General features: G+C 43.4%; 1 protein-coding gene across 7 annotated transcripts in view; it reads left to right on the top strand.

Moving 5' to 3' along the window:
* Positions 1-14,775: 14,775 nt before the first annotated feature.
* FAM184A (family with sequence similarity 184 member A) overlaps positions 14,776-20,638 on the top strand; it is a 116,233-nt gene continuing 110,370 nt past the window's right edge. For 6 of the 7 annotated variants that reach the window (XM_067011721.1, XM_059083863.2, XM_059083861.2 and 3 more), the window contains exon 1: positions 14,828-15,062. In XM_067011721.1, the coding sequence (XP_066867822.1) occupies positions 14,895-15,062 (168 nt within the window). In that variant the 5' untranslated portion in view covers positions 14,828-14,894. Of the gene's footprint in view, positions 15,063-20,638 lie in introns of all 7 variants that reach the window. The other variant, XM_059083860.2, reaches the window with a different exon arrangement.

The raw sequence follows: 20,638 nt of genomic DNA, 5'->3' as shown, positions 1-20,638 counted from the left end.
TGTCTCTTTTTGCAGATGACATGGTCTCATGTATAGAAAATCCTAAAGACTCCATCAAAAACCAAAACTATGCAACTCTGACATCAATGCCTTGCTCACATCCCCTCAGCTCACCCCAGAGGTCAGCTGTGTTTGGGTAGACAATTTGCTTACCTCCAGCGACTCCTTACCTTAAGTATTTCTATGCCTGAGGGCTCCTAGGGAGTTAATGTCCCAGGAGCATCTTCAACCATTAATGAGTAGATATTGATGGGAAAATACTCCCATTTCCTTGTCCTTTGTTGGGACTATTTCAGCTGTGTTTTACACAGCCTCCCAGAGAGTCCACAGTGGTAGTGAAGGCCAGTTGCTCACCCCAGTAACCTTTGCAGTAACAATGCACCATCTTGCCCTGTCTCCTTCCATTTTCTGTCTCACTTCCCCCCTCTCTCACCCTGCTTCCTGTGATCACTCCCCAAATAAATTCCTTGTACCCAAATCCTTAATGCAGAATCTGCTTTTGGATGAAACTCAAAGGAAGACATCTCAGTTTTCCATTTTCTAAATTCAGTGTCAATACGTGAAACTTGTTTTACAGGCGTTCGTTGTGATGGCTCTCATTTTGTTTCAGTCTTTGCTTTTAATTGCTCTTTCTATAAAGGTAGCCTGAGAAACTGGAGGGTAGGACAGGAAGAAGAAAGAGGAAAAGAGGTGAAGAATTGAAAGCTAAGCTCTTTTACTTAAGTGAATAAGCTTTTCTGAAAAAGGAAGTAGCACTTTTCAAGTTGTAAATAAAATCAGTCATGAGGCAGAGGTGTGAGAGAACAGTGTGAACCACTGGATGGAAAGGATGGAAGATAATGTCATCATTGTTCTGACCCAAATATTCCTTTAAATATAATTTCTCTAAATCTGGACTCTTCTCATTATTGTCTCTTCTGGCCCCTACTCTTTGTACTCCCTTCATTCCTTCTTTTTAACTCCATTTCCCATCCCCCTAGGGTGACACATCAACTCTTTAAATGAGAAAAGAGAGAGAGCTTTGAATAGTATGTGCCAAAATCTACTGCTTTGTCTCTGAGCTGTGAACTTGGATGGGCTGCCTGGAGGCCAGCCCATATCCACCAATGCCAAGGACAGGCCAGGACCTGAGAGGAGCAAGTGTCAGGGGGAGAGGGAGATAAATATGTATCCAAACATTTACCCGAAGTGCTGTCTCTCCCACACTGAATCTCAGCCAAGATTCAGACACGATGCTAATGATACTCTTAAACACTACCCTTTTCTTTCTTCCTATTCTTCCCATTCTCTGGAAGGATGGAATATCGGCCAGAAGTTCACCAAACAATAGAAAAACCTGTATTATTTCTCATCTAGATATTTTATTTTATTTTATTTATTATTATTATTTTTAAATAAATTTATTTATTTATTTTTTGGGGGCTGTGTTGGGTCTTCGTTTCTGTATGAAGGCTTTCTCTAGTTGTGGCGAGCGAGGGCCACTCTTCATCGCAGTGCGCAGGCCTCTCACTGTCACGGCCTCTCTTGTTCCGGAGCGCAGGCTCCAGACGTGCAGGCTCAGTAGTTGTGGCTCACGGGCCCAGTTGCTCCGCGGCATGTGGGATCTTCCCAGACCAGGGCTCGAACCCATATCCCCTGCATTGGCAGGCAGATTCTCAACCACTGCGCCACCAGGGAAGGCCCCGTGATGATTAGTGATGTTGAGCAGCTCTTCATGTTGCTGTTGGCCACCTGCATGTCTTATTTGTAAAAACGTCTATTCAGATCCTCTGCCCATTTTTTAAATTGAATTGGTTTGTTTTTGCATTTTTTTTAAACTTTTGAGTTGTATGAGCTTTTTAAAAAAATATAATTTGGATATTAACCCCTTATCAGATATATGATTAGTAAATATTTTCTTCCATTCACTGACTTTTTCATCTTCCTTCTCTCAGTAAGCTTACTCACTTCCCTCCTATTTTCTGGAGTCATCCAGAAAATTAATTACCTAAACTCAAGTCCTTACTTCAGGCTCTGCTTTTGAGGGACCCCCTAACTAAGACAGTAATACCAGAAATAACCCTAGAAAGCAGACCTCAGGATAGTATTCTGAAAATGGTTTATTCACCAGTTAGATGGAAACAAAAACTCCATTGCTGGTGGTAATTGTAATGTCCATATCTCTGGCATAAATACCAAACTCTCAACTGTGGTGGATAGGATGTAGAAGAAGAGGGAGCTTTGCTTATCCAGTATCTCTAATACTGGCATGCAAAGGGGCAATTGTAATTACACATGGAGTGGAATTGGATGGCTTTTGTAAACTGCCTTAGAAGGCTTGAAGAATGATTTAAAGGAAAAGAGAGATAAGTTTAGTCCAGCCAACTATCAACTCATGGCATTCTGTGAAAATCAGAGTCCTCGGTGACAGACAGTAAGGAGATCCTGTGGCAAAAGGGCAGGCTGTGCTGAAAGCCAGGTTCCGAATTTAATATTAAGAGTGACACAATGGCAAAGGAGACTGAACATGAGGGTCTCCCTGCTCAAGTGACAGCTTTGACAGAGAAAGACCAGGAGCCCAACACCTGGAATGTAGGCATCAGTGAGGAAATGTATGCGGACCTTAAACCCTGGATGCTCTTGAGTCATGGAGGCTGTAGAAGCCAGTCTCCTCCCTCTCGCTAGAGGACAGCAGTCTCCCCTTTTGCCTCAAGAGGATAAACACCTCCCTGAGAGGAAGGACTTACAAGATGATGCCGTCCTTCTCGGGATCCCCTCTACTGACTCCTCCAGTTGCTTTCAGGTTGATAATGTGAGTCAGGACCTAGAATATGGTAAGAGGGAGGTATAGTCTCTGCTATGGGAAGAAATAACTTAATGAAAGAATTACAGTATCTGGTTAGTATGTACTGACAGGAGTGAGGGAAAGATCTATGGGAATAGATTAAAAAGTGTTAAATTGAATAGTGAGTGGGATATAAGGGTCAATAGGGGAGAGTTTATTGGAAAATATAATATGACACAGGATTTAACATCCTTTCAATTGTCCCCGGAGCTTGTCCCAACACACTGCTAAGATGGTGCTTTGAAGCTTGGACAAGACAATGACGTAGAGATGACAGAACTGCCATCAGAGTATAAAAGAACAGGTCAGAAAGCTCAAGGAGGTAGCATATTAGAATGAGCTTTTTATGTGAGACCCACTCTTTGACTATGTTTCCCAGAATACTCCCTTCGCTAGGGCAATAAGAAATGCACTAGCATTTTTAAAAATCTCAATGTCATTGTTGTCTATGAACCAGGGTTCATGGAATAAAAGGCTGCCACAGAACTGGGTTCTCTAGAGTCAATGGGATTGGAAAAATTCCATGATATTAAAGGCCAAGTAGCTGTACTTAAACATCAAAGGCATAATTACTGTAATAGGCAATAAGATTTGAAGGGTAACCAGGGTGCCTGGACCCAGGGATTTGGAGTAATTGCTAATAGACCTTTATGTTCCTAGGGATAAGATAGATAGTCAGCCTGCAAAAGTATTACTTGACTTTCATATTCAGAAAAAATTAAAAGCAGGTGAGCTGCAGGCTAAGATCAGCAACCATAATAGAAAATCATAATCCTTTGTTGAGTTTCCATATCTGAGATAGTTCTCAGACCCAGACCCACTGCCTGAGGGGGAAGCCTGATCCCTCTTTAGGAAAGACCCTGAAACTCCATTATAAATATATACATTAACTCTTCAGTTCTTCCCCTAAAAAAGCCTGTGACCTTTTACCCAAACCTTTCAAGGGCTGTTAGACACAGAATTTAAGGTGACACTGATAACAGGGAACCTAAATGCCAACATGGCCCCATCAGTAAAGTGGGAGCTTAAGGAGGCCAGGGGATGGATGGAGTCCTGGTACAAGGCATCTCCAGTAGGCTTGCAGGCCATCTTATGGTTACTCTTCCAATATCCGAGTGCATAACTAGGATGGATACACTTAGTTATTGAACTTTGTATTCCTAACATTTAGAAAGAGGTACAGCACAAATCTGGTCCTTAATTTTGGAGGCAGCAGATACCAACATGGGGTATACTGTTCCAAACCATTTACTGAGTGATTCAGAAATTTTCCAATTACAAGTAGGATCCAAAGCAAGAGAAGACTCTATGGCAGGTTCAGGCAGTGGTACAAGCTTCCTTGTATCTAGGACTACGTGACCCGACAGATTCAGTGGTGCTAGAGATATTTAACAAAAGAGTGGCAACTCAGAGATCTGAGATTCTGAGTCAAGACATGACTTCTGCTACAGGGAACCACCCAGTGTTTGAAAAACAGTTTCTGGTATATTCCAGGGTCCTGGTAGAGACAGAAAACATGACCATGTGATATCAAGTGACTGCAACTGGAAATGTCAAAACATCTAAGTTACAAGGTGAGCTTGCACAGCAGCAATTCATCATATGATAGAAATGGTACATACAGGATGGGGCCTGAGAAAGTCCAGAAGGCACAAGTACATTTTATAAACAGGTAGTCAGATTCTCATGTCACTACCCTCTGTTGTATCAGTGAGTCTCTATCAGTCCACACCCGTGGCTTCATGGGATGTTCCCTGTGACCAAGTGATAGAGGAAGAAAAAAATCTGAGCCTATTTAAAAGATGGCTTGGCTCAATATGTTGGTACAGGTGCAAATGGTCTGCTATTGCACTATACCCCATCCACAGGTAGCCCTAAAAGACAGTGGTGAGGAGAAACTCTCACAGTTCTCAGAGCATGGAATAGGCACTTGGTGTATGGAGGAAGAACTAGCCTGACATAAGGTTATATACGCTCTCTTGTGCAGTGGTGAATTATTAGGCTGATTTGTCGGAGGCCTAGAATGAGCAAGATTATAATATTTAGTATAAAGAGAGTTGAGGAAAAGACATATGTAAGTACCTAAAGGAGTAGAAACAAATATGCACAGCTATATGTCTCACACTAACGTCTATCATAAAGCCTCTATCACTGAGTAGGCTCTTAAAAACCAGGCAGAAAGGATTCTCCTCAGGTAAATGTCAGCCAGCCTCTAGTCTTTTTTAAAAATTAATTTTTATTGGAGTATTGTTGCTTTACAATGTTGTGTTAGCCTCCACTGCACAACAAAACGAATCAGCCATACACATACAGATATCCCCTCCCTTTTGGACTTTCCTCCCATTTAGGTTAAGCTAGCTTCTATTCTTGACACCTCAGTGCTAGTGCAATGAACCCATGAATATAGTACCCTTGTTGGCAGGTATAGAGATTATACATGGCCCTAATAGTATTGGCTGCTGCTCACCAAACTGACATAGCTACTGCTTCTGCAGAAGTTCTGACTTGTCAGCGACAAAGACCAGTACTAAGCATTGGGAAGGGTATCAATCCTCAAGGACACAGCCAAGCACTTAGTGGCGAGTTTATTAATCAGATCTCCCCACCCCCACCCCACAGAGGAGGAAACAGTTCATCCCTACAGGAAGAATCTCCTATTCTGGATATGTGCTTGGCTTCCTTGCTTATAGTATATCTTTCAGGATTATTATCTGAGAGCTAAGATTAGTTTGGGACAACATCCCGCATGGTTGAGAGCTGTCCTACAAGAGGTGGTATATGCATTTAGCCAATGACTGATATAGGCTGCTGTGTACTCAACAGCTAAAATACATGAGTCTGGAAACCAAGGAGGGGAAGTAGGAATGGCTCCTCTCACCATCATACCCAGTAACAGAAATACTTGCAGAATTTGTGCTTCCTATTCCCATGTCCCTAGGCTCTATGAGATTTTTAGGTCTTGGTTACTGCTAAAGGTGGGAGAAAGAAAATCACTTCTAGTAGGGGACACAGTAAGAGACTCACAAAACCTAGAGCTATGACTACCACCTGTTCACTTTGGCTCTTTATTCCAGAAGATCAGCACTTAAAGAAAGGTACTTTTTATACTGGCAGGGTAATTGATCCAATTATCATGAGCACCTAGGATTTCTGGTAAATAATGGAGAAAAGGAGGAAGATTTCTCGATCTCAACAGATTCACTGGGATTCACCTTATCCTTCCATGCTTGGTGATAGCACTGAATGAAAAATTTTAGCAACCTCAGCCTGACATGGGCAAAGCTTAAACTCCTCAGAGTTGAAGGCCTGGGTCTCCCCACCAAGCAAATAACTGACACCAGCAGAAGTGTTTTCTAAGGGTAAGGAATGTAAAATGGGTGGTGAAGGGACCTGATGAATGTGTTATGGCCTTTGGACCAGTTGCAGCAAGGGACATCTGCTTTCTACACTAACTCTCTTGCCTTAACTCCTTTTGAAAATTAGCAGCTGGCCATGACCTTAAAGAACTGGTGGTAGGATGGACTTTACATAGGGCAAAAAATGGATCTGAAAGGTGCAAGTCATAGACTACAGCAGATACTTTTGGTGTCCTGTGCCACTTCCTTTGATTTCAGCTGCAGAGGTGCTGGACAGTTCCTACACAGGCCACGGTACCCCTCAAGTGCCTGCTGCTAACTCACAGCTCTCTCCAAAGCCCCAGGAGCTAAACCCATACTGAATGACCAGACACACAGGGAAGTTAATTCCCCTGAGAGCCACCCTCAACCAATGAGTGAAGGGATATAGTGGATAAATATGTCAGCCTTCTGTCCCAGCAGGGAAAATTTTGATATGCATTCTACACGGTTCCTCAGACAGTCCTTAGTGAGATTGAGTCCCAATTGATCAAAGTGGTAGTCAGATCAATAATGTATCTTCTAATGGCTTTTCCTTCTTATCTTTGTCAATTTCTCTGGCTCCCACAATCACCTACCAGGTAAACTACCTGATTCAGTCTCTGCTTTCAGAGAAACTCACACAAAGCAGGTTGATAAACCAGTTAGCTGCCAGTTGATCATGATGTTTATAGAAAAATTTAGCTTTGTTAATAAAGGAAAAACTAATAATATTTTTGGTGGATGAAGTCAAATAAAATTCAGAAACAGTTATTAAACATTTGTTATGGATTATGCATTTTAGAAGGTATTCAATACTATTTTCAATTGATTGATGTGACAGAGATTAGTTTTCTGAGCTCAAGGGGAAGGAACAAAAAAATAACAGAGGTTAAAAAGAGAAGGAAGCACATAGCAAGACATCAATGAATGACAATCAAACTCATTTATGCTGATGTCTACCAGCTTGTAGCCATCTGGATTTATCTGGACAGATTTGAAACCTGATTTAGGATTATACTGTGTACAATGCTTTGGGTGTGTTAAAAGGTGAAAGTGAAGGTTGGGACATGATTGATTTGTGGTACATCCAAATAAATGTAACAAAATTATGTTCTAAAAATACGAGATAATTCACCATGTAATATGTGAGAAATATAAGAAACCCTCAAGATCATTTGGGCAATGTCTTTGCTTTAAAGATGAAAAAAAAGAGGTAGCTTAGTGGCACAATCAGGCCTAGACTCTGCTACTCTTTCCAATTATACTTGAAGCCTTGCATTAAGAGAATAGTGGTCACTTGAAAAATGTTTAACGCAAAATATTTTCTGTATTTGTGTGAAGTCTTACACAGATCTACTGTGTTTATTGATTCCACTGGAGTTCAGTTGCTGGTAGACAGTCTCTATTGATTCTGAGTCCCTTATGCACCTAAGCCTTGTTGCATGACCTTAGATTAAGTCCCATTCAAGTACTGAATGTTCCTAAGAGGCTTAACAATGTGATGCAGATGAGAACAAAAGGTTCCTTGGAGATCACCTGGCCACCCCCACTTGTCATGCATTTTTGTAGATATTTAATACCATTATTATTATTATTTTTTGCAGTACGCGGGCCTCTCACTGTTGTGGCCTCTCCCGTTGCGGAGCACAGGGCTCCGGACGCGCAGGCTCAGCGGCCATGGCTCACGGGCCCAGCCGCTCCGCGGCATGTGGGATCTTCCCGGACCGGGGCACGAACCCATGTCCCCTGCATCGGCAGGCGGACTCTCAACCACTGCGCCGCGAGGGAAGCCCTTTAATACCATTCTTAATTGACTGGTTGATTTGATCTCTATGACTCTTCTGGCACAAGTGGGATGGAGGAGAAAAGAAAAAAGAACATTTCCTCACTTCTTCCTTCTTTCAAACCTCAAATCTAGATGTTCCCTATAGTTAACGACGACCTGGGGTAGAAAATGACTGTTTCACCTCCGCAAAGGAAGCATTCAAAAAATGCTTGTTGGTTGATGGAACAGCATTCTCTCATTGTTCTCTGAAATTGATTTCCCATAAGTAGCAAGGATGTCTTTCACTGAAGAAATCAGTGTCCACTTTTTTTTCTATTGTGGTAAAACATGCGTAACATACAATTTACCATTTTAATCCTTCTTAAGAGTACAATTCAGTGCATTAAGTTATTTACATTGCTGTGCAGTCATCACCACTATCCACCTCTGGAACTTTTTCAACTTCCCAACCTGAAACTCCATATATGCCCATTAATAACTCCTCATTCTCACCTCCTTCCAGCCCTGGCAACCACCATCCTACTTTCTTTTTTAAAAATTGAGATATAATTGATATATAACTTTTTTATAGGAATATTAAAAAGTAGGAGATATCCTACTTCCTGTATCTATGAATTTGACTACTCTAGGTACCTCATATAAATGGAATCATACAGTATTTGTCCTTTTGTGACTGGTTTATTTCACTTAATATAATGTCTTCAAGGTTCATCCATATGGTACCATGTAGAATTTTCTTTCTTTTTAAGGCTGAATAATATGCCTTAGTACATATATACCACATTTTATTTATTCATTCATCTGTTGATGGACACTTGGGTGGCTTCCACGTTTTGGCTACTGTTAATGCTCCTGTGAATATTGGTGTACAAATATTTACAAATATGTCTTTGAGTCTTTCCTTTCAATTATTTTTGATACACACTCAGAAGTGGAATTGCTGGATCATATGTTAATTCCCAGTTTAACTTCTTGAGGAACTGCTATACTGTTTTCCACAGTAGCTGCACCATTTTACATTCTTAGCAGTGATGCACAAGGGTCCCAAATTTCTTCATAAAACTCTTGCTACTTTGTTTTTATAATAACCATTCTAATGAGTGTAAAGCAGTTTCTCATTGTGGTTTTCATTTGCATTTCCCTAATGGTAAGTAGTCTTGAGCATCTTTTCGTGTGCTTAGTGACCATTTGTATATATTCTTTGGAAAAATGTCTGTTCAAGTCCTCTGCCTATTTTGCAGTTGCATTGTTTTGTTATAGTTATTGTTGAGTTATAGGAGTTCTTCATAAGTTCTGGATATTAATCCCTTACCAGATATATAATTTGCAAATATTTTCTCTATGGGTTGCCTTTTCACTCTGTTGGTAAAGTCCTTTCATGCACAAAAGTTTTGAATTTTGATGAAGTTCAATTTACCTGTTCTTTCTTTTGTTGCCTGGGCTTTTGGTCCACTAACTTTTGAGTATGCATCTTGATCTTCATTTAAAAAAAAATTTTGATTACCATTTAAAAAATTTGAAGTATAGCTAATTTATAATGTTGTGTTAGTTTGAGGTATACAGCAAAGTGATTCATTTAAACATATATATAAAATACATATGAAATTCTTCTGAAAAATAATATATATATATTTAGATTCTTTTCCATTATAGGTTATTATAAAATATCGAAGATAGTTCCTTGCACTATACAGTAGGTCCTTGTTGTTTACCTATTTTATATATAGTAGTGTGCATATGTTAATTCGAAACTCCTAATTTATGCCCTTCCCCCCACTATCCCCTTTGGGAACCATAAATTCGTTTTCTATGTCTGTGAGTCTGTTTCTGTTTCGTAAATAAGTTCATTTGTATCATTGTTTTAGATTCCATATACAAGTGATATCATATGATATTTGTCTTTCTCTGTCTTACTTCACATAATATGATAATTTCTAGGTCCATCCATGTTGCTGCAAATGGCATTATTTCATTCTTTTTTATGGTTGAGTAATAGTCCATTGTATGAAATATTCCATTCCAGTCCTCATTTTAATTCTTAACTTTAGGTACTGCTGCCTGGGGTTAATCTAGGTTTTCTGGAGCCTGATGTATACACGATTTGGGAAGTTTAATGGAAAAATACAAAAAAATGTTATCTTTATAAATTTTTACTAAATTTTATAATCATGTTATCACTAGTGAGGACACCTCCTGGAAGGAATCACATGAGCCTCATTAGCTTCATCATTAATTTGTCTTTACAGTGACCACTAACAGTTTCTTCTTCCCTCCTCCCATTTCTAACAATTCAGAAAGTGTGTAGAGGATTTGGGCTTCCCTGGTGGCACAGTGGTTGAGAGTCCGCCTGCCGATGCAGGAGACACGAAAAAAAAAAAAAAGTGTGTAGGGGATTTGCAAGCCTGTGAGACATCAGTGCAAATATAAATCATAATTGAAAGATCAGTGTATGGAAATATTAGCATAAGAAATGTCTAGTTAAAGAATACCAGAACAGAGATTCGCTGATAAACAGCTTTAAACTATTGTTTGGTAAACCAGAGAGAACTGGGGTTTAAAATATCTAGGTCATAATTCTAGCTCTAACTGGTTTTTAAAATCTGTGCAACTCAACCTTTCTAATCTTTAACATGTGTCAAATAAGAGACTTGAAGTTCTGTTCCAGCTCTAATCCTCACAATTATTTTTACTTCCAGCTCATTCCTCTACTTGCTTTCAGTGACTGTTCCCTTGCATCAGCCTCTACTCCTGCTGTGCCCAAATTCTGCATTAGAAGCCCACTTCTCAGGTATCATTCCCTTGGGCCTGATGCTTCCATCTATGGATTACAACTACTTCTCAAGGATAAGTTCTATCATGTCATAGATGACAACCCCCTAGACAGATGCTTCTTTTCACATATCGATGGCTTCTGGTCTTCTCATGTAAGAAATCCTTACCTCTCTTGTTGTATTCAAATTTGATTACTCTTTTTTTTTTCTTTTAACATCTTTATTGGAGTATAATTGTTTTACAATGGTGTGTTAGTTTCTGCTGCATAACAAAGTGAATCAGCTATACATATACATATATCCCCATATCTCCTCCCTCTTGCGTCTCCCTCCCACCCTCCCTATCCCACCCCTCTAGGTGGTCACAGAGCACTGAGCTGATCTCCCTGTGCTAAATTTGATTACTCTTATTACCTCTCCTTTTCTATATTCAATTGCAACTGAATATCTCCACTTAGGTGTCCCACAGGCATCTCAAAGATAACACATTCTACCTTGAATTTATCACCTTCCCCCACCTCTTCCTCCTTCTCCAGCCCCTGTCTCAGGGGGAGCCCCTGACTACTCTCTCCTCCTCAGCCTCAGTGTCCTTTCTATTTTAACTTATGGTTGTTTCAGATCCATCCATTTCTTTTATTCTCATTGCCATATTTTAGGTCACTGGTCCATCCTCTCTTACCTGAGTAAGTGCAATAGCCTCCCAACTAACTAGTCTCCATGTCTACAAAGTTGCCCATGTAACCCATTTTCCACAGTCACAAGAGTAACGTTACTAAACTGTGAATGTGATTATTTCAGTCACCTGCTTAAAGCCCTTCAGTGGGTCTTTATTGCCTTTAGAATAAAGTCCCAACCTCTTTTATCAAGGCAAATAAGTTCTCCCTCCCGAATAATCTTGCTACATACTCTGCCTCATATTTTGACATCCCATCAAACCCTTTGCTCCAGCCATATCATACCACTTCTGTTCCCTAAATGGGTTATGCTCTCTCTCATCCTCAGGGCTTTGCCCTCGCTGTCCTCAGAGCCAGCAGTCCACATCTACTATCTCTCTTAATCTGAAGAACTCATCCTTCAGGAGTCCATTCGGACATGACCTTTTCACATGTGTGAAGCCTTCTCAACACTCCAAGGCTGGGTTAAGGGCTCCTCTTGTGAGTTCCTTTAATTAACACTTACCACACTGTATTGCACCTTATTACTTGTCTGTCTGTCCCACTAGACTGCTAACAGAGACTGATTCTTAGTCATCACTGTAGCCTCAGCACCTAGCACACAATAGGCTTTTGAGAAATATTTCTGCATAAACCATCTCATGGAGATACAGGTGCTAAACAAAGATTTCTTGCCTAACTAGCTTTTCCTCTTTTCTCTCTTATTGCACAACTTCTTTACTGAATTTTTTTTTTTTTTTTGGTATGGTCTCTTACTGTTGTGGCCTCTCCCGTTGTGGAGCACAGGCTCCAGACGCGCAGGCTCAGCGACCACGGCTCACGGGCCCAGGCGCTCTGCGGCATGTGGGATCTTCCCGGACCGGGGCACGAACCCGTGTCCCCTGCATCGGCAGGCGGACTCTCAATCACTGTGCCACCAGGGAAGCCCTACTGAATTTTTTAAAAGTGTGATTCTGAGTGATGGGATTATGAGTATATTATATTAGACTTTATATTTCTATGTATCATTCATAATTAAATAGAATTCTGTATCAGATTACCTGTTTTATCCCACTGTGGTCAGGTAAAACTATTTAATTCATGGAATGACACTGGATGTCTATGGAGCAGAGTATTTACTAAAAGGCTCCTCCTGGGCTATGCTGCATAGCAATGGCAGGAACTCTTGTGATGGGGTTCAGAGTGAACTACCAGTGGGCCAGAGTTGCAACCTTTAACTCCCAAGTTAGACCGGGAATGGGCTGATAACACTCTTCAGAGGATGTACATGAGGGATGAACAAGATTGGTGACTCAGTTGAGGCTACACGTTGGTCTTATTTCCAGTCCTATATTCTTTCCACTATATCATAGAGACAAAAACAAAAAACACCTTCTTTGCCCTAGCAAAAGTTAGCTATAAAAATTTAGGGAGGGTTTCCCTGGTGGCGCAGTGGTTGAGAGTCCGCCTGACGATGCAGGGGACATGGGTTCGTGCCCCAGTCCGTGAAGATCCCACATGCCGCAGAGCGCCTGGGCCCGTGAGCCGTGGCCGCTGAACCTGCGCGTCCGGAGCCTGTGCTCCGCAACGGGAGAGGCCACAACACTGAGAGGCCCGCGTACTGCAAAAAAAAAAAAAAAAAAAAAAAAAATTTAGGGAAACTTAGGGGCATTTGGAGCACACACTTCTGCATAGAATATAAAGGACATGAGCGTTCTAAAATGATTGTGAATCTTCCATGCCTAGAATTTGATGAAATAACCCACCTTCTAATTCTCTTTAATTTCATTTAATCATTAGAGCTTAAGAAGGGAGCAAAATTTGCATGATATTTGTTTCTGGCCATCTGCTCCATTCAGGACCTTGGAACTAGACAACTTATTTTCTGAAAGTTCTGTTAGAGGGAAGGCTGAGTACTTAGCATCTGGGAAAAGAGGTAGCCAATTTCAAAATTCCTTTATGGAATTCCAACAGTTCCAGAAGTATTTCAAGATCCTATTCGACCTTCACCTTGTAGGTTTAGATTTTGTCACAAATACTTTAATATGGCCCCCAATCGGATTTGTTAATAATATCAGATTTATATGGTGGTTAGTTGCATGCTAAAGAGAAATTACATGTTATAACAGGAGAGGATTCAGTCCTGCAAAACTGCATGAGAGCATATATTTTTTTAAACAGGCACGATTCTATATTTTTAAAGTTTGTGTTAAGAACGCTCTAAAATGACTGATTTACTTCAACACAGGACACTACGTTAAAAAAAAATTATTTGACCTGCAGGAGTAGAGATGTTAGGAGAAAATTAGTGGGAAATAACACATTTAGTAAGGTGAAAATGCACAAGTAATGACACATTTTAGCCCAGCTCCAAATCCTTAAGGACATGTTGTTCAGCTTCTGTTTTCCCCTTTACTTGCAGCCAAGTAGATTTCATATATAATTGTCTGGGGCTCCATTAGACTGGGAAGAGGTAGTGGTGCAATGCTATACCAATTGACTGATGAAGTGTGTCCTCTCCACATAGACACTTGGTGTTGAATGAGGGACAGTGCCTGGCACGTAGTCGGTCAGCCTAAGACACTGTAACAATCATGTTTGTGTGAGTTTGCAAGGAAGGGTCTGGGTAGGGGGTATAGGATTCCCCGCGACTTCATTACGCGTCTCTGGTGCTGAGGCCATCGTTGGGAGGGAGCGGGATGTGAGTTTACCGCTTTTCTTGGGAACGAGCCACTTGGGCCCAGCGCACGTGATGATGCACGTGGAAAGGCTCGGTAAATCGGCACGCGCTCTACACACCGAAGGTGACCACGGCCCAATCTTTTCTAGCACGCGCGGCACACGGGGCTTACCACGAGCCGGCCGGAGCTCGGGGCTCCCCGCCTTAGGGTTAGACACTGACTGCGAGCCCCGCAAGAAGCGCCCGCACCGGCCGCCGGGCTGCGGGGCAGGCGGCGGCGCGGGGCGGAGCTTGGCTGCGGGGAAATGACGTCGCCACCCCGCGCGTTCCGCGGGCCGCGCGCCCTGGTAACGGCAGCTCCGCGGCTCCCGCGTCCTCCTCCAGGTCCCCGCCTCCCCCCGCAGCAGCCCGCCCAGTCTCCTCCTCCATTTGCAACCCCCTAGGCGGCTGTCCCGCTGGGTGTCGGGTGGGAGCGGGACCTGCGGGGCCACGCCTCCCACCGCCAGGCGCGAGCTGAAGGGAGGGCGAGAGCGGATCGGGCCCGGGGCGGCCGCCGCCGCCGCACCCCAGGCGTCTGCCCCGCGCCGGTGTCGCCCGCGGCTTTGGGCCGGCGGGGCCGCCCCGTCCCTGGACGGCGGTGACTCGGGGTTCGCGGGCGGAGGGGCGCGGGCGGCCTCAGCTGGCGGGCGCCGGGTGTCGGGTCCGGAAGCGGCCGCCCCGGCTCCTGCGTCCCCGTCGCCGTTGCTCGGCGGGCCGCCCCCCGAGCGCGGGCACCGGTGCCCCGGCCGGGGTCTGCCGGGAAGATGGCGACCCCGGGCATGAGCTGGCAGCAGCACTATTACGGCGGCTCGGCGGCCGGGGCGGCCAAATTCGCTCCCTCGCCGGCCGCCGCGCAGCAGGCGGGGCACTGCATGGACTACAGCCAGGACTTGCACCTGAAAATGAGCAAGAAAATCGCCCAGCTCACCAAGGTAAGGAAGCGGCTGCGGGGTGGGCACTGCGGAGACGCCGCGCGGGGCCCACCTGCCCGGTTGGGGGGTTGCGCGCCCAGCGCCCGGGGCGAGTTAAAAGGGGGCTGTTTTGGGGAAGCAACAGCCAGAGGCTTACCTCCTGTAACCGCTCAAACTTCGGTGCAACGCCGGTGACGTTAATTTAAACTAAATTAAACCCGACAGCAAAGCTGGGTTTATGGGACTTGCCCCCCGCTACCCTTTTGGGGTAAGCCAGCACAGAACAAATTAGGATCTACTTCTTTTATGGCACAGTAATAAATCACTTTAGTTTTGCTCTCGTGCATCTGCCAAGGCTCCACGAGGCTTTACTGTAACTGTATAAAGTACAGTACCGTATTTACCCAACATGATCCGGAGTCTTCGAATTCCATCAGTGTCTTTCATTGGTTACGTAGTTAAGGGGAGAATAAATCCTGCTGAGCGATGTAGGAGGATAAAACATACCTAGCGTGCCATTTTCAGGATTGAATGAGTCATTCCTTACACTGACAAAATGTCAAACAAGGCTTTTTAGATGAATCATGTGTCTGCGTTTAGTAAAATGCTTCAGTCTATCAAGGTAATTTTCAAAGGGCAAATACGCCCGCAGGTTTGGCCAATTGTAGTTTAAAATGGTCTTTGGATGGTGAGCTTTTTTTCTGCTTAAGGGAATGTTGATAATGAGAAACAGTTGGTATCTGTGGAGCAGGAGCAACTTAGATCAATTACATTGCTCTCTTTAGAGATCGGGAGCAATCTTTCAATACCCATTACGTGAGAAGAAGTGATTCGTGGTTTCTGAAAGCTAGCAGAAGTGATAGACCTTAGTTTAGTGTTTAAGTGGAGTCGTCTAACCACTTGTTAGGAGTGTTGGTATGTGAAGAGAGGCTGGCATTGTGGGGTTTGCTACTAGATAACCTCTGAGGTCCGACTCTTTCAACTCCAAGCAATTTTGCTTGTTGGTGTTTGGTTTTTGTTTTATGTCAGCACCATCTCAGAGGTTGCTACGTGTCCAGTTTTTACTGTTTTCTCTTTTGACTGAGGGTCCCCAAATTCAGAGAAGGGAAGGCCCAAGAAGGAACAGTAGTATTCCATCAGAGCATTTACACATTTGGGAGCTAAAAGCCAGGCTTTCTGAAGTCATGTTTTTGGTCTTTAGAATACTGATGTCCAGAATGAAGCACATGTATATTTATTTACTCTGATTTTCTCTTATAGTGTGTCCAAAACATCCATTATTTTTGTTTTAGGTTGTAACCCTCTAGGGCCCTGCTGTAAGTCATAGAAGCACTCAGTAAGCTGGTAGTGGAACTGTGTGCAGTTTAACCAATGAAGTTTCTTTTCTCTCCAGCAAAGTACTTTTCTTTTTACTGATACTTTTTCAATTTCCTGCTCTTTTATCAGGAAAAAAAAAAATCACAACTGTGAAATGTTGGAGTACTACTAGAAGTTGCAATCACTTTCTTTACACTACCCACCTCAAACCTAACAAAGCAGGGAGCTGCCCTCTTGCCAGTGCTCTTGTCATGGCTTGAGTGCTATACTTAATCTTTCCTGAGTATTACTGGACTCTGATTTAGTGTTTATAGTTACAATCTCTAAACACTCACGCCACCTTCTCTGCTAAGTGCCTCAGACATTTAATCTCACACTAGAGTTTCTCAGCCTCGACACTACTGACATTTTAGACTGAGTAATTCCTTGTTGGGAGTGGGCAGGGCTGCCCTGTGCACTATAGGATGTTTAGCACCATCCCTGGTGCTACCTAGCAGCTTCTACTTGTAGTCCCCACATGCACACACAGTAGTGACAATACACATGTCTTCAGGCCAATTTATGTTGCCAAATGTTCCCCGGGGAGGGACGGGCAGGGGGAGAACCACTGATTAACACTGAAATATCCCACCCCGTCTCTTACCTCGGTTACTAAGACAATGCAGGAGAATGGAACAGTCTGATAATAGGGCTGTGTTTCAGCCAACACCCTTCAGTTTCTGAAACATACAATAAGACCTGCTTGCTTCAGGTACTAACTTGGAAACTGTCAAGTTTTTTTTTTTTTTTTTTTTTTTTTCCGTACGCGGGCCTCTCACTGCTGTGGCCTCTCCCGTTGCGGAGCACAGGCTCTGGACTCACAGGCTCAGTGGCCGTGGCTCACAGGCCCAGCCGCTCCGCGGCATGTGGGATCTTCTTGGACCCGGGCACGAACCCGTGTCCCCTGCATCGGCAGGCGGACTCTCAACCACTGCGCCACCAGGGAAGCCCCAGAAACTGTCAATTTTATAGTCACATATACTTATGATAAATACCATAAGAATGATATCATGAGTAATATATTGACTGATAGAAATTTTACTGCTATCTGCTTTATAGAGTTTTCACTCATGAAGAGTTTATTAATAAATTCACACCAGTAGAGGTTTGTTAATAGAACTATGTTTGGAACTTGGCAATAGCTTGTATTTCAAAATTAGACATTATAAAGGTAACCATTAAAATAAGATTTTATTTCTTTTGGAAATGAGTCAACAGAACTCAACTCTTCAATGTTATTGTTAGCATGGCTTGGGAATCTGACACACTGTCTTGAGTTAAAACTCCTGCTCTACCATTTACTAGTAGTATGACCTTGGGCAAGTCATTAACCTCTCAGCCTCAATTTCCTAAGCTTTTTTTAAAAAATAAGTTTATTTATTTTATTTAATTTTGGCTGTGTTGGGTCTTCATTATTGTGCACAGGCTTCCTCCAGTTGTGGCGAGCAGGGGCTACTACCTTCGTTGTGGTGCATGGGCTTCTCATTGCGGTGGCATCTCTTGTTGCGGTGGCTTCTCGTTGCAGAGCACAGGCTCTAGGTGTGTGGGCTTCAGTAGTTGTGGCTCGCGGGCTCTAGAGCACAGGCTCAGTAGCTGTGGCTCACGGGCTTAGTTGCGCTGCGGTATGTGGGATCTTCTCAGACCAGGGCTGGAACCCTTGTCCCCTGCATCTGCAGGCGGATTCTTAACCACTGTGCCACCAGAAGAGCCCTCCTAATCTTTTAAAGAAAGATGATGATACTATAACTCTCTAAGATAGTAGGCTCTTAATTCAGGCTGTCACTGAAAAGACATATTATATGCCAACAAAGTATTAGTAAAATACTGGATAATAGGGCTTCCCTGGTGGCGCAGTGGTTGAGAGCCCGCCTGCTGATGCAGGGGACACGGGTTCGTGCCCGGGTCCGGGAAGATCCCACATGCCGCGGAGCGGCTGGGCCCGTGAGCCATGGCCACTGGGCCTGCGCGTCCGGAGCCTGTCCTCCGCAATGGGAGAGGCCACAGCAGTGAGAGGCCCGCGTACCACAAAAAAAAAAAAAAAAAAAAAAAAAAAAATACTGGATAATATACTTTTAAATGCTACTTTCTTTTTAAAATAAACCATCCTTCATTAATAACATTATGTGATACTGTATTTCTTTGTGGGTTTTCTGCTAAAATCTTTAAAAATGTATATGCTGATAGTAATTTTTCTTGTATTTGAATATCAGAGTTTAAAATTTTCACAGTTGCTCTCTGTTTTTATCGTACAGTATTAAAAATACAATATGCACTTATCCGAGATTTGGCTGACAATGAAAGGAGAAGGATGAAAGTAATCTACATTACAACTTTACACATAGTGACATATTTTAAACTAGCTAAAAAGCAGTCTCAGCTGCAGGCATACTTGTTCAGATTCTGTTTTCTAAGAACCTAACCTAGCAGCCATCGCACGGAAATGACACAGCTGTTCTTGAAGCATCTTTTATACAAGGGGTGCTTTGCTAAGTGTTAGAGATACAGCAGGGATCAAGACAGTCTTTGCCTTTTAAAGTGAGTCTGTTAGTGACTTCCCTGACGGCGCAGTGGATAAGACTCTGCGCTCCCAATACAGGGGGCCCAGGTTCGATCCCTGGTCAGGGAACTAGATACCACATGCATTCCACAACGAAGACCTGGCGCAACCAAATAAATAAATAAAGTGAGTCTATCATATTTTGTTGCTCATGTCAAATTTTAAGAATTACTGTTAGATTCCTGAGTTATGTTATGGCAGATTTCTGGAATTGTTAATGACTGAGCCATCTCAAGATAGAGAAGCTGGATGGCTAGTTATGTGTTATAAGATCATATTTGTGTACTTCTCTGCTCTCCACTGTGTTGACTTTTCAGTGCATTCAACTGAGAAGCAGGACTTATGGGATGAAATTATAAAACAGCTTTATTTTTGTCATTCACTATTCCTTTCAATTTTTGCTGTGAGGCTGGCACATTCCCTGCCCATGGATAAGCTTGACTTTTCTGGTTGCTTTTAGATGCTGCAAATTGTCCTTCAGTAACTAAGTCACAAAAGTCTCAATGGGATTATTAAAATGTCTAGTACTAACAAATAAAAACCCCAAACCAAACCTGAGTTAAAGATGAAGCTTCTCCCCCATGCCCGGTTCCTAGCTAGCTCTGCCCATTGCAAGGGGGAAGCCAATAGTCGGGGACTGTTTTTTTTTTCTTCTGACTGGGCCTTTCTACTGCTCCTTCTTTGTCTTGCCACTGCGAGTTTCTGACTTCTCCCAAGTTGGACAAGGAAGAAGGGAAGAGAGGAAAGAAGAGCAGCAACTAGCTAACACGCGGTTAGTGCCTGGTGATCTACCTTCGGTGCTGCGGTGGACTTGGCAGATGTTTAAAGTTCTTTCTTTCACCTGTGGATCCTCCACCTCCCACCTCAATTGCCCACCTCACATTGCTTGACGGTGAGAATGCATCTGTATTCTGGCTGCTTTTTTATGTCTTCCTCAGCTTCTTGGATCTGGCAGGACCTCATGTTCATTTTGCTGAGGTCTGTTCAAGCTGCAGGTGACCCTCTTGGTTGGACCCAGATGACATCACCCCAGCTCTCACTGTCTCTCTCATTGGACCCACATTGGTCCATATGGAGCACTCATTTTTTGTCCAGACAAACTCTGGAAGTGGTCCCAATGAAGCTCTCTTTTGCTCTCACATGCCTCTTCATCTAGCTTCTTATCCTTTGGAATTTCCAGGGGTGAATCAGGTGCCAGTTCAGTGTGTTCTTTAGAGTGCTCGAGACACATATCAAGCTCTTCATTGGTCCCATCAAAGCCTTCCCCTCTGGGCTTCCCTGGTGGCGCAGTGGTTGGGAGTCCGCCTGCCGATGCAGGGGACACCGGTTCGAGCCTCGGTCGGGGAAGATCCCACATGCCGCGGAGCGGCTGGGCCTGTGAGCCATGGCCACTGAGCCTGCGCGTCCGGAGCCTGTGCTCCGCAACGGGAGGGGCCGCGGCAGTGAGAGGTCCGCGTACCGCAAAAAAAAAAAAAAGCCCTCTCCTCTAGGCTTTAGGTGAGAGGCAGGCATCCATCTCCTGCCTCCCCTCTGGAAGGCAAGAGCACTTGTTCCTGTAGCTCTCCCCGAGGAACTCCTCTCTAGAACCCCCCACTGTGTTCTCCTTGAAGCTTCTCTCACTAGCACTGAGGGTAGGAGGTAACACATCTCAACACTTTAGACTGCTTCCTTTGGAAATTTTGAG

Source organism: Kogia breviceps, chromosome 13 (assembly GCF_026419965.1).
Source record: "Kogia breviceps isolate mKogBre1 chromosome 13, mKogBre1 haplotype 1, whole genome shotgun sequence".
Taxonomy (NCBI): Eukaryota; Metazoa; Chordata; class Mammalia; order Artiodactyla; family Physeteridae; genus Kogia; species Kogia breviceps.
The sequence above is the reverse complement of the archived record's forward strand: the minus strand, read 5'-3'. Positions and strand labels throughout refer to the sequence as shown.